This window comes from Prionailurus viverrinus, chromosome A2 (genome assembly GCF_022837055.1).
Source record: "Prionailurus viverrinus isolate Anna chromosome A2, UM_Priviv_1.0, whole genome shotgun sequence".
Taxonomy (NCBI): Eukaryota; Metazoa; Chordata; class Mammalia; order Carnivora; family Felidae; genus Prionailurus; species Prionailurus viverrinus.
In genome coordinates, this window is record NC_062562.1 from 16,946,775 (window position 1) to 16,961,648 (window position 14,874).

The window sequence follows — 14,874 nt, forward strand, 5'->3', positions numbered from 1 at the left end:
TCTGTTCGATAGTACCTATAAAATAACCAACTAGATAGTAATCAAAAGCAGCTCTACCAGTCAGCACTGAATTGAGGTTTTTTTCTTCTCTTATTTATCTAGGATCATGTAGTTACCCTCCTTTCTCATAAAAACCCCTTGTTTTCCCATGTGAGCAGCACATGGTAGCTCTGGAATCTGTTCTTGCCAAATTGTAATTCTGAGACCTCAAATAAAGGTCTTTGTTTTTGTTTTTGTTTTTGTTTTCGGTTTTGCCTCTTTTTCTCAGTAGACACCTTCATAATGGAACCTCCATAAAAATCCTAAACCAAAGGGTTTGGAGAGAATCCAGGTTGAACACATTGAGGTGCCGGGAGGGTGGTGCCCCCAGAGGATATGGAAGCTCTGTGTCCCTTCCCACCTACCTTGCCCTGTGCCTCTCTTCCATTTGGCTGTTTCTGAGTTCTGCCTTTTATAATAAACTGGAAATAGTAAGTAAAGCACTTTCCTGAGTTCTGTGAGCCATTCTAGCAAATTATCGAACCTAAGAATGGAGTCAGGGGAATTCCTGTGTTATAGCTAGTTGGTTAGAAGTGCTGGAGGCCCAGTCTTGTGATTGCTGTCTGAAGTAGGGGCAGTCTTGTGGGATTGAGTCCTTACCCCATACTGTTGGGATGCATGCCCAGTAGTAGTGTCATAATTGTGTTAAACTGCAAGACACCCGATTGGTGTCCACAGAAAATGGGAGGATTGCTTGGTGTGGAAAACCCACACATTTGGTGTCAGGAGTGTTGGAGTGGAAGGAAAGAGTTTTTTCTTCAGCAGAGGAGGGAAAGGAGTTTTCCCCATAAGATATGAGAGGCATGGAGATTAGTTTTCAATTTGTTACAGAGCCTCTTAAGATGTGAGGGGCTTGGGGAAAAAAATGTTTTCAGTGAGAGAAAGCACCAATAGAAAGTAAAAAAATTGAAGATAAATGAAAGTTTCAAAGTCCAAATGGAAAAAGGATGTGTTGGGTGTAGAGGCTTGAGCTATGGAAACCTGAGGAAGGCAAAAGGACCCACAGCGACCACCGGAGCTGACACAGGCTCATCACGTGACCTACCTCAAAACAGCCATAGGCCCTAACTGACCAATTACGAGCAGGCGCAATTCCGAAGATTACCAAAAAATGGGAAATTTCCATTCTTCCCCATACTCCCTCACTCGGCCCTATTACTGTGGCCTCTCAGCACCGCCTCCTGGCAGACAGTTTCTCCCTTGCTGTCCTGCCTGCTGTTCCCTTGCAGTGTATTCAAGAAACTTCGATCTCTTTTGCTCTGCCTTGGGTGAATTCTTTCACCACCCATGCCACCAGCCCCCACAGATTGGAACGCACCACACTGAGGCGCTCAGAGATTCCCTACCATTAAGCATGAACTCTAAAACCAGCCATTGACCAGAAGAATATCTGATTGTATTTCCACAGAGCTGCTCAAGTTCTTTTTGGGTTTGAGAAATGTAAATAGACCCTGAAAATGAAAGTTTCTAAGGTTTGAAGGCCTGGATAGTAAGTAGGTATTTTGAAAAGTTCAGTGGTCCTGGGTTTGAAAGGTTAGAATTTGACTCCCAGCTTTGATACCAATGACACTGAGGGAAGCCTTTCTTCCTCTGAGTTTCAGTTTCTACATCTGTAACCTAAAGGAATTAGGACTAAATAGGGAGCCTGGGTGGCTCAGTCGGTTAAATGTCCAACTCTGGCTCAAGTCATGATCTTGCAGTTAGTGAGTTCGAGTCCCACGTCAGGCTCTGTGCTGAAGCTCAGAGCCTGCAGCCTGCTTGGGATCTGTGTCTTCCTCTCTCTGCCCCTCCTCTGCTCATGTTCTCTCTCTCTCTCTCTCTCTCTCTCTCTCTCTCAAAAACAAATAAACATTTAAAAAAAGGATTAAATAAAATTGAACAGCCCTTCCACTTTTACCTCTGATTTTCCTATGATCCTGGATTTACCCCAGAAAATTTGGGCAGAGCAAGGATATATAACTCACCAACTGCAAAGACAGCCCACACGGAGACTGCCAGGACAAGGACGGCTTTTGACAAATTCCTTCATAGTGGCTGAGAAGCTGTGAAAATATGCAGCCTTTGACGGGAGGGTAGAGAAAGTTCCAGGTGAAGCACAAGTTCTTAGAGCAATCCCTCATTGGCCAGGAATTGAAGTCTAAATACTTCAAGTTTGCTCTTTCCTCAGGTCATTTGGAATGAATTCTGTCTGATGCAATTAAATTGCTTAATTTATTTCCCTAGAGCAATTGGACATTGGAAGAAAATGATCCCCAAAATGGAATTTTAGAAGATGCTAGAAAAAAAGCTAGTACAGACTATCTGCAAGGAGATCATTTGGTAAAGAATAAGCAACAAGAACTTTGCAATTAAATGTTTAGAAGTTGATACTTATCTCTGAGGTAAGAAAGGCAGTCACTAGGAAGTTCAGTGACACGTGTTAAATCAATAGACAATAAAAAAGATGGAAAGAGACAAAACAGAAAACTCACTCCCATTTCTTAATCTTCCATATTATTACTTAGGTGTTAATTTTAGTAATCGATCACAGTATTGCAAGCAAAACCATGGAGTATTACCAACAGCAAGCATTATTGAAAATATTGTAGCATGAGGCAGTTGACATTATTTATGTGCAGGTTTCCATACTTTTCCTATACATTTTCCAGGCAAATTATATACCTAGGTAATTTCTGTCCCAACACCTTCCCTGAGTGAAAACAAATATTAATAATATAACCCTTTTCCTACTCAAAAATTTGCAAATGAATAAGTCCACTTTACCTGCTATGACTCCTGCAGTGTCTGTGAGAAACAGGCTGGACGAGATATTTCTTATTTCCAGTTTGTTGGTAATAAAATAACAATGGGCGGGGGAAGGAGTAAATGTCTTTTCAAGGCCCGTATGCCTGGCAGTAGAAGAGAGTGAACTTTGTGGTGTTTTTTGTTTTTTTTTAAGATTAAAATTTTCTTTTTCTTTTAGATTTATTTTTGATAGAGAGAGACAGAGCACAAGTGGGGGAAGGGCAGAGAGAGAAGGAGACACAGAATCCGAAGCAGGCTCCAGGCTCTGAGCTGTCAGCACAGAGCTCGACGCGGGGCTTGAACTCACAAACCGTGAGTCGGACACTCAACCGACTGAGCCACCCAGGCACCCCAAGATTTTTAAATTATTTTTTAAGTAATCTCCACACCCAACATGGGGCTTGAACTTACAACCCCAAGAGCAAGAGTCACTCTACGGACAGAGCCAGCCAAATGCCCCCAAGAGTATGAACTCTGAAGTTAGGAGGTATAGTCATAACTCCCACCTATTTCTTCCAACTCCAAATTCCGTAATGCCTAAATCTTATGAGTTTCAATTTCAGTGTTTTAAGGGTGGTTTGTATTGTCCACTCCAGAATCTGGTTCTTGCCAAACCTGTAGCAGGTTAGGGTGTGTCCTACCCAAATTTTGAATTCCTGCATTTTTATCTGTAGAGCAATCATTGTATTCAGGACAGCTTCAGATGTGTTCACAGTACTATAAATTGTCACATTTGCATATACAGTTACTTATTTTATCAGTAGTCAAAACTATATATTCACTTAATCAAAACCTTTAATTTAGAATGTTTCTAATACTGACTCATAGAATCTTAACGTGGAAGCTTACTTTTCCAAAGCTTACTTGGAATCTGCCAAGTTCAGCTTTGTTTAGGGAAGGTGAAGAATCCTGGGACGGAGTGCTCTTTCCACGAGCACTAAATAGTAACTCTTTCTACCACTTGAAAAAAAAGTCCCTCAAAACACCAACTTTAAAGGAAAAGTTCAGAAGTTATTGGGTATCACAAATCCTGTAGGTCCCAGTTCTGGATGAATGACTTAAATGGGGACTTGTCGCATAGTTCTGGGAGGTAAAGTACACCTTCTCAGTACTGTTCTGATTGACCACATTGTCTACCATGATAGTCTTCAAGATTTTTGCTTTCAGTCTCTCTAAATTTAGTATCCACTTATACATATTTTTAAGTGACATGTAAAATGTTTCATCCTAAGTTTAAATGGTTACAAATTATTAAATGAATGACTTATCTAAAAAAGACTTTAAATGTTTATTTATTTTTGAGAGACAGAGAAACAGAGCACAAGTTGGGGAGGGGCAGAGAGAGAGAGGGAGACCCAGAATCTGAAGCAGGCTCCGGACTCTGAGCTGTCAACACAGAGCCCAAAACGGGGCTTGAACTCACAAACTGTGAGAGCATGACCTGAGCTGAAGTCAGACACTTAACCTACTGAGCCACCAGGCATGCCATGACTGACTCATTTTAAATATTGATGTTTTAAGATAAAAATGTTGGGGGTGCCTGGCTGGCTCAGTTGGTGGAGCGTGTGACTCTTGATCTCGGGGTTGTGAGTTGGAGCTCCAAGTTGGGTGTAGAGATTACTTAAAAATAAAATCCTAATAAGTAAATAAAAATAAAAGTCATTCTTTAAGATGTATCCAGTGGAATCTACATTGTATGGTGATTTGATGTCACCACGATAATTTGAAAAACACATGCATGAGCTCACAGTTTGAAACTTTCCATACTTTTTCTCCTTGAATGAGTAAAATTTTCATTCAACCTTCCCCACAACCTTATGCATAATGTTATTTTGTTTGTTTGTTTATTTATTTTGAAAGAGAGCGAGAGAGCACGTGGGAGAATGAGAGGGGGCTCAGTCTCATGACCATGAGATCATGACCTGAGCTAAAATCAAGTGTCGGAAACTTAACCAACTGAGCCACCTAGGTGCCCCCTGACCTGTCGTCTTACAGATCTTTTCTGGTCAGGCTTTTCTAATTTTCTTCAACAGAAATATGCAAATGAATTGATGTTTTCAATTTCCTATGACCACAGGATATAAAGTATTAATAAAATTCTCTTGGGTTATCATCACAATCGTTAGTAGTATACATTGATCAAACCAAACAGCATATATTACAAATTTTGATAGTTATTTAACCTAGAAGTAACTTTTTATTAGCTATACATCTCTGAATGTGATGCATGGTGCTGATTGTGTCCAGTTAGTGTGTGTGTGTACCCTTGAATACCACTTGTCACTGGAATCACTCGGGATTTAGCACCCATTTTATATGTATCCTTTATTTCCACAGATACACACTGAAAAATCATGTTCACATTACGTAAGTAGATGGGAATTAAAATTTTTATTTTAACAGGGTCACTTACATCGTGGAAGTCCTTCCTAATGACATAAAAAATTACATCATGATACTAAAAACAATTTTAATGATTTGTGAGCTATAATCTATGTTCCTTAAACTTTGATGAAGTAAGACAATTGGAAACCACCTGACTTCAAAGGGAACTATGATTCAGTCACAGAGCCATTTCCATGGTCAGTGTTTAATAAACGCTCTGTCCAGATCCACCAAGTAAAACTAGTGGTCTCTGCGGCTTTTTCACTGAGATGCAGCTTATTTAATCTGATATACACAGAAAGGGATGAGAGAATAAAAATGTTATTTTCTATGTACCTTTGCCAACATAATATTTTAATAATGTGTTTTACATCGCAAGATTATGTTTTTATTAAAACCTTAAAGTTGCAGAATCAGTTTATTTGTTGACAATGAAAAACATTTATATTTTGTTTACTGTTTCCTAGGGACTATTTTAAAACTTTATGCAAATGATCTATTTTAATTATTAAAACAAACTTATGAATTAGATATAGTGTTATCCCCAGGTCACTGATCTGGAACATGAAACACTGTCAGATTAAATAACTTGCCAGTAGTCACATATCTGATGAGTAGCAGAGCTGGGATTTGAACTGGCTCTGGGGTCTTTAACTTTTACACCCCACAGTCTCTAATATTAGTAGCCTCACTAGATGTTTGCCTATCACAGCTTTGCAGAAAGCTTATTCTTGTTTCTTTATTCTTATGGCAGATTGAGATTCACAGGAGTGGGATGCTGCTTTAGAGAAAGGAAGGAGGGAAAGAAAGAAGACAGGGAGAAAAAGAGAAGGGAGAGGAAGGAAGAGGAAGAGGATGAGGATAATGGTTTTCCAGGTAGGTTGAAAACAAGTCAGAATTCTACCAGCAAGGTAAGAGTGTGCTAGTCTCCTTATTCCCACCAACGTTAGTAATTTCAGCATTCCCACCTGTTTGATGAGTAGAGGTGATGTGGCATTGTTACTTTATTTTTATTTTTATTTTTAAATTTTTTTTTCAACGTTTATTTATTTTTGGGACAGAGAGAGACAGAGCATGAACGGGGGAGGGGCAGAGAGAGAGGGAGACACAGAATCGGAAACTGACTCCAGGCTCTGAGCCATCAGCCCAGAGCCTGACGCGGGGCTCGAACTCCCGGACCGCGAGATCGTGACCTGGCTGAAGTCGGACGCTTAACCGACTGCGCCACCCAGGCGCCCCTTTATTTTTATTTTTAAAGTTTATTTATTTATTTTGAGAGACAGAGAGAGAGAGTGGGGAAGGGGCAGAGAGGGAGAGAGAGAATCCCAAGCAAGCTCCACACTGTCAGTGCAGAGCCCGATGTGGGGCTCAAACTCATGAACTGTGAGATCATGACCTGAGCTGAAGCCAGACACTTAACCAACTGAGCCACCCAGGCACCCCTGCTTTTTTTTAAGTAGGCTTCACGCCCACTGGAGCCCAACATGGGACTTGAACTCACGACCCGAGATCAAGACCTGAGCTGAGGTCAAGAGTCCTACACTTAACCCTTAACCAACTGAGCCACCCAGGTGCCCTTGGCATTGTTACTTTAATATCCATTTCTTCATTCAAGTGAATTTGAATGTTTTTCTATGAGGCTGTGTCTTTTGGGTTATTCTTCATGAATTGAATATTCATACTTTTTTCCTCAGTTTTCCCTTAGTCTTTCCTCAGAAATTCATGAGTTATTACTTCTATGTAACTAATCAAATTTTATAACCTGCAAAGTACATTTTACCAGATCAATTAGTTATGTGTTAATTGTGTGTATTAATTGTGTTTATAGAATATATTATCACACAAATATTTTTACATGGTATTTAATCAAGTAATTCCATTATATTATTACATAGTTTCTGCATTCTTGTTTGATATGCTTGTCCCTGCCCCTAAATTTTAGATATAGTCATTTGCAAAATTTTATTGCCTTATATTCTTAATTTAAATGTTTAAGCTGTCTGGATATTTTAAATTTAAATAATTAAGCTCAGTTTTAAATGTGGTGTAAAATAGGACTGTGTTTTTAAATATTTTACATATACAGGAAGCTATGATGAAGCTCAAGATAGACCCCAAGACCTGAACTTTTCTGCTCACCTGCTTATACCCACCAACCTTTGTCCCACATTTTTTCTTAAACTCTTCTTTCCAGCTTATCTCTTAACTTGGGCAAGAGACCCAAGGGGCATAGCATTGGGGTGAAAACCAGAACTGTCTCTCAAGCAATTAATGACTGCCCTGGTGAGGAGCTCTGGCCTGCCCAGACCACTCAGACCGGTTTGAACTTAACCCCTGACTCACATCTGCACAGATGGACCATGGAGTAACCCATGGAGTGACCGACAGTCACCTTGACCTCATCATAATACTAAACTCCCTGCCCAAGGAGGAGTACAAGCCTCATTTACACTGTGTGGATGAGCACGACTCCTTAAACTCCGTGTGCTGCTTTATGGCCACCTCTACATATAATGACAGGGATCCCTGTTCTAAATAGTCATCCTAACATTAGGGGCGCCTGGGTGACTCAGTCGGTTAAGAGTCCGACTTCAGCTCAGGTCATGATCTCACGGTTCGTGGGTTCGAGCCCCACGTCAGGCTCTGTGCTGACAGCTCAGAGCCTGGAGCCTGATTCAGATTCTGTGTCTCCCTCTCTCTCTGCCCCTCCCCTGCTCACACTCTGTCTCTGCCTCTCTCAACAATAAATGGAAAAAACATTTTAAAAATTGTTTTAAAAAGAAAGAAAGAAAGAAAGGAAAAGAAATCCATTCACCCTTGCTCAGGGAGTGAGAGCTTTGGAGGTTTTTCCCCGTTGATGTCCTTTGCTGCAAATAAAGTTTCCTTTGTGTGACAGTTCCACCTCGTGTAGTTGCTGTCTGTGGGTCACCAAGGAGCTAAGTCACATTTGTTCAGTTACACTATCTATCAAATTAAATGTCTTTTACTATAAGGTAAACACTATATTTTTATATTGTTAGTTTCTTATGAATATAGGGAGATGCTTGTTAATTCTTTATTTTTGTTAACTATGCTATTTCTTCTATTATTGTTGTGTGTTTAAATTTATCTTGTATATCCAAAATTTACAATATAAACCCATTCCACTATTAAGGAATCATGAGAGATTAAAACAGATGTTATGAAATTATATTCAGTTGAATATTAATAATGTAATAACCCAGAACTAAACTGTGTTTATTCCTAAACCACATAGATCCTATGATCATAGAATGATAAAACAAAGAAACAATTTAACTTTTAGGCTGAAACAAATCTTAAATGACAATTACCGCTGCAATTTTTAAAATTATTCTTCTGATTTAGCCAATGTGAGGAGAGAAAAAAGGGAGGAATGAACAGTGAATGGATAAAGAAGATGTGGTATACATATAAAATGGAATATTACTCAGCCATGAAAAAGAATGAAATCTTGCCATTTACAATGACTGGATGGAGCTAAGGACTATTATGCTAAGTGAAATAAGTCAGAGAAAGACAAATCCATATGATTTCACTCATATGTGGAATTTAAGAGACAAAACAAATGCACATGGGGGAAAAAGAGAGAGAGAGGCAAACCATAAAACAGATTCTTAGTTATACAGAACAAACTGAGGAGGGGAGGTGGGCAGGGGGATGGGTTAAATGGGTGATGGGTACTAAGGAGGGCACTGGCTGTGATGAGCCCTGGATGTCATATGTAAGTGATGAATCACTAAATTCTACACCTGAAACTAATATTACACTGTATATTAACTAACTGGAATTTAAGTAAAAACTTGAAACAAAAAAGCAAACAAACAAAAAAGAAACCAAGTAAAACATTCACAAATGAGTGATAATTGTCTTTTAAAACAAAATAAGGGGCTCCTGGGTGGCTCAGTCAGTTACGTGTGATTCCAGAGCGACAGGAAGCAGATATCCTCCGATGCAATAAATGAGTGTAGAGAATCTAATTCCACTTTCCAGAGGGAATTATGGTTCCTTTGAGGGGCCAATTTCCCTGAATGAGTAATTCCATATGCTTTTTTTTTCACAAATTTTAGATACCCAGGCATTTATGATATAAAGAGTGAAATAGAGATACCAGAAAAATAGCGTATAATGGGACTGCCAGGGAGGAAGAATAAGAACCCCCTTTTCCCCCCACTAATGTCATTTTAACAAAGAGGTAATGTTTGATTAAGTCCAAAACTGTTGAGAGGAAAATCAACGTAACTACACTGAAGCGGCTCCTGAACTAAACGTGAAGGAAGTTGCGGGGCTGAACAGCCTTCGTGGAACTGTAGTTCTGAAGGATCTAAGAATGGAGGCAAATGCTGTTGTGCAGACAGCCCTGTGAAATATTCAGATATGAAAAGAAGGAGGAGGGGCGCCTGGGTGGCTCAGTCAGTTAAGCGTCCAACTTCGGCTCAGGTCATGATCTCACGGTTCGTGAGTTCGAACCCCCGCATAGGACTCTCTGCTGTCGGTGCAGACCCCTCTTCAGATCCTCTGTCTCTCTCTCTCTTTGCCCAGAGCCACATGCCAGAGTTTGTGTCAATCTGTTCCTTATAGTTAACACATCTCCATAGCTGCTGCCCATGGAATGACCACATGGTTAGCTTTGCAGTAGGTGACTCATCTGCCATGATCCATCTTGTTTCTGCAACAGCCATATTTTGGGCTGTGGTGGTGACTGCATTCCCTTTGTCTTTGAGGCCGCGATTCTACTGGATGCAGAACAGCTCTGCTCTACTTTTGATGAGTCAAGGCAGTTTCAGGAGCACTCACTTGGCTCTTCCTACCACAGTGAATTTTACTTTCCAGGCCATAGAGCCGGCATGTGGGCTCTGCCAGCAGCCAGGTGTAGCCAATCAGTCACAGACCAGAGAAATGACCATGAGGTAAATTCACAGAACCATCGGATCCAGTATAAGATGGACTTGAGCTGTGTATCATTTGGTTTCCATATGCCTCAGTTTAACACGAGGGCTGTGATTGATTTTTCTTTTTTTTTTTTTTTTAAATTGAAGTGTAGTTGGCATATAATATGTTAGTTTCAGGTGTACAATGTGGTGATTTGACAATTTTATACTTAGGAAATGCTCACCACAAATGTAGCTATCATCTGTCACCATGCAAAGTTAATACGACATTATTGACTGTATTCCCTACGCTGTACTTTTTATCCCCATGACTTATTCAGTTTGTAACTGGAAATTTATACCTATTATGTTACCCTGATAATAGGGCAAGCTCATTGTCTATATCCAACAGCCCTCAGTATACCTGGGTGTCCCTCTTTCCCCATTGTAGAATTACTTGGGTCCATGGTCATAGGTCAGTCACATTGGCAAAAGGCTAGGCAAATATACGTTTTTGATACTTGCAGAGGCTCTGTTGGTTCCATTCTCAAGGACACCCAGGTCCCCATTCAAGCAATGGACTCTGTGATCTGGTTTAGATATCAAAATTGTGTAAGGGCTCACAGTTTTCGGCTTAGTTGCTGACTTGAGTCTTCTGCAATCCCATTCTTTATCATTTCGTCTGTAGAAGGTAAGCAGTGCCATCAATGGCTGCCCGTCCTATCTCATACCTTTTTGTCACTGACACAAATCCTTGTGGATCGAGGCCCCCAGGTGGCAACGCCAGACTTGTTTCCTCTCACAGTGTTCACACCCATCTGGCTTCTGACAGTGAGCTGTGACCATCTGGCTCCTGTTGTATGGAATCCTATCGTCCCCACTGATGCTAGGGAGCCCACTTCTGTAGCCACTTTCCTGTCCTCACCAGGACCTTCAGAGGACAAAATCTTGCCACTGAGCTTCTCAGTGATGTTGGTGCCTATCTGACTCATTCATTCTGGTTTGCTTTTGTGAGAGAGGTGACCTCTGGTCCCTCTCCAGGACGATACTCAGCTGGGTTATAGTAATCACAATCAGCTCCAGGACCATTCTAGTGGGTTCTCTGTAATCACACAATAATTCAATTCATTCTTTTAAAGTTGTATTTATTTAAGTAATCTCTACACACAACATGGGGCTTGAACTCACGAACCCGATATCAAGAGTCGCGTGCTCTTCTGACTGAGCCAGCCAGGCACCCCTAATAATTCAATTCTTATACATCCCTTTGCTGAAACTCTTACCCTCACTATTTGCCAAGGCAATTCCAGCATTTCCGACTCATTTACCGTGGCATCCTCGTGTCAAATCTCCAAAGAGCTCTCCCAGTGGGGTCAAGAGCCAATGTCATATGTCTTTACACGATGTCAAATCCTGAGCTATTGCGAGTGCCCTCATATCAAGAAGTACTTCTGTGCCCAGCCTTTTCTCCAGCAGGTGAAAACCCTCACAATCCACTTCTGCACCTGTTCCCCAGTGCCCGACAATACAGATGAGACAAGACAAATGACAACACAGCACACAGCTCATTTGGTAAATCAGCTCTTTCCTCACCAGGGCTCTGCTGAGACCTGAACTTAGTTCCTGGCCTAGAGGCCACGAAGGGGGCATGAGTGGAACTGGAGTTGGGCAGACATCCTCTTGTGGGGCAGCCACTTCAGGAGGCCTTTGTATGGCCACAGGATAGTGGGTACCTGCTCTCCTCTCACAAAGGTAAGGCAATTACTTCTGTAGACCCAGAGGGTTTTTAGGGGAATCTAAGGGTTCAGTGGTCTCAGGAAGATCCGGTCTTACTCCATCAGCTTTAATGTCCTAATTTAGCAGAGAAGACCTGGAAGTTCTGTGCATTGACATCCTTTTAACTCCACTGCCCTTGTAATTAAATCCTGGCCTTAATCTTAGCAGTTTGCCTTCTTGCTACAAGAAATGAGCATCTGGGGGCCCTTGGGTGACTCAGTTGGTTAAGCGTCCGACTTTGGCTCAGGTCATGATCTCACAGCTTGTAAGTTCGAGCCCCATGGTGGGCTGTGTGCTGATAGCTCAGAGCCTGGAGCCTACTTCAGATTCTGTGTCTCTTTCTCTCTGTCCCTCCTGCTCATGCTCGTCTCCTCTGTCTCTCAAAATAAACAAACATAAGAAGAAAGATAAAGAAAGAAAGAAAGAAAGAAAGAAAAGAAAGATCTGTTCAAAATGCTGTCATGGCAGGATGTCCTTAGTTGATCTGCACAAACAACCCAACTCTAGGACCTTCCAATCACTTCCCAACATACAGTCACAATCCAAGCCTTTCCCCACATACAGGTCATCACTTTCCCACTAAACCAACATTACCCATCCACCCACCCGTCCTTACCAACATGTCACTTAACACTAGCAAAACAGTCCTCACTGTCATCTTGGACACTGACCAGTTGCTATACCAATAGTCTCAGAATTGCTTCCTCCCCCAAAGATCCTGAGACTAGGAGTTAAATGGCATGCTTTATTCTTCATCTTCACCTTTTCCCTCTCCCTTCTCACTATCCCTACACCCTTATAACGAGATCCAGGAAGATAGAAAAGTCATCCACTTGGCTTTCCTGAGCAGGTCTGTGCTGTCTCCCAATGAGAGAATCTCTGAGAAGCTGTGTAGAGCAAACTCAGAAGCATCCAGGTCAGTGTGTGAGGCTGAAACATTTACCCACCAACTCCCGTGCCCCAGTGTGTGAGATCTACCCTCAGAAGCTTTACTCCTGTATCCCTGATAGCTGTCTGTGCAGCCATGCAAGACCTCAGGTACTAGAAAGCCTCAGGCAAGAGAAAAGATGTCCATATACCTGGGATGTGTAAAGATGATAGCACATTGGAAGTCCTCTTGCTTTATCTTTATAGTTGCAGGTGAACTTGGGTGGCACAGGGGTAAAAGGCATACAGGCGAGTTATACATAGCTCAATGCAATCTAATTTTTTTAATGTTTATTTTTGAGAGAGAGACAAGTAGTGCAGAGTGCAGTGGGGGGGGGCTGAGGCAGAGAGGGGGCAGATCAGCCTCCACCTTCTGTCAGCCATCCAGGCTCTGAGCTGTCAGCACAACGTGGGGCTCCAGCTCGCAGACTGTGAGATCATGACTTGAGCTGAAGTCAGATGCTTAACCGACTGAGCCATTCAGGTGCCCCTCAATGCAATCTAGTAAAAGAACCAGAGGTTCCATCTCCAAAAGGACCATCAGTAGAACTACTCTATTCCTCTTATTGGGGACCTAAGAAACTTGCCACGCTGCTTAGAGCAAGTTCAGAGAATCATATTTTCTCCAAACCCTTATTAATTTTAGGAAAAGATATTTTCTCATTGGAAAGTGTTTAACAGGACACTTTAAGATTATGAGATCATATACGTTAGCCATGGGCATTTACACTTGCATGGTTTAAAGCTGCTGATTTTCTTTCACTAGGAAGGTGAAGCTGACCAAATTGAGATAGACTGAAACATCTAATTATAGAGAGAAATTACAGGTTTTCCTAAATTACATGTCTCTTTCTGTATGAGAGAAAGTATATCAATCATAAAGTAGAATTATAATTTTTTAAAGGCTGATATTAGAAAAAAAAAAGACCTTGGAAAATCATAGGTACCTCCAAAAGATGTTTTAAATACCAGTTTGCTATGGATGGGCAGAATTTTCCACCAGAAAAACAGTGAAATCAAATTTCAACAGCAGAGTAGATGCTATATGGAGGAATATGGCAAAACCATCTTCCCCTTCCATAATTTAGAGGGATCACTTCCCCTTGCTCATCTGAGGGCCCATGGACTGTCACACCTCATCCTGAGGGTGACTGCTGGGCAAAGAAAGTCACAAAGTCCAGAGAAACTGGCCCATCTTGATGGGCAGAGCTACAAAGTCTCCCTGTAAAGGAGCCCCCCCACCCCATACAAGGAGGCATAGATAATCATACCCATTTTTTTTTTTTTAATTTTTTTTTTAACGTTTATTTATTTTTGGGACAGAGAGAGACAGAGCATGAACGGGGGAGGGGCAGAGAGAGAGGGAGACACAGAATCGGAAGCAGGCTCCAGGCTCTGAGCCATCAGCCCAGAGCCCGACGCGGGGCTCGAACTCACGAACCGCGAGATCATGACCTGAGCTGAAGTCAGACACTTAACTGACTGAGCCACCCAGGCGCCCCAATCATACCCATTTTTTAACTGAGCCACCCAGGCGCCCCAATCATACCCATTTTTTACCAGACTAGACTTTTCTCTTTCTCTCCCCAGAAACAACTACTCATTAGCATTCAAATTTTTACCAGTCATCTATAATTAAGCACTTCCCTAATTTGCATACCTTCCCCTAGAACAGTAAAAGTCTGTTTTCTTTATAAGGCTGTTCAGTAACTGACAGTTGAGAAAGTCCCATGGAGGCCTCATCTTGAACTCCATGTGCTTATCAAATATTTTTCTGAAAAATGTCGATCTGTTCAGAAAAAGATAGGAAATAGGCTGGGATTGCGTGGCAATATGTATTTTATATTCTTGGATATTTTGTCTTATTCTTTGAGCAGAAATATCTAATTCTCCTGTATTTATTCTCATGAAAGGATGGGAAAATATGCAACATGACCAAATGTCTTCCCACGTAAATATCTGGATCTGTAATTGTTACTTCATTCTTCATTTAGGTTGGATGTGTTGATGTTTATCTTGCCCTTTGGCTTATTGCTTCAGAGACAAACAAGCGTGTTTGGAATATGTCTAAAAT

The 14,874-nt window shown here is 41.3% G+C and overlaps 1 protein-coding gene across 3 annotated transcripts in view; it reads left to right on the top strand.

Moving 5' to 3' along the window:
* Positions 1–14,874, top strand: part of FBXW12 (F-box and WD repeat domain containing 12) — a 76,594-nt gene that overhangs the window by 31,064 nt on the left and 30,656 nt on the right. For all 3 annotated transcript variants that reach the window (XM_047848708.1, XM_047848706.1, XM_047848707.1), the window contains exons 3-4: positions 5,161–5,190; positions 5,963–6,084. Coding sequence is in view for 2 of the 3 variants with exons in the window: in XM_047848706.1 (XP_047704662.1) it covers positions 6,064–6,084 (21 nt within the window). In the remaining variant the exon portion in view is untranslated. The remainder of the gene's footprint in view (positions 1–5,160; positions 5,191–5,962; positions 6,085–14,874) is intronic.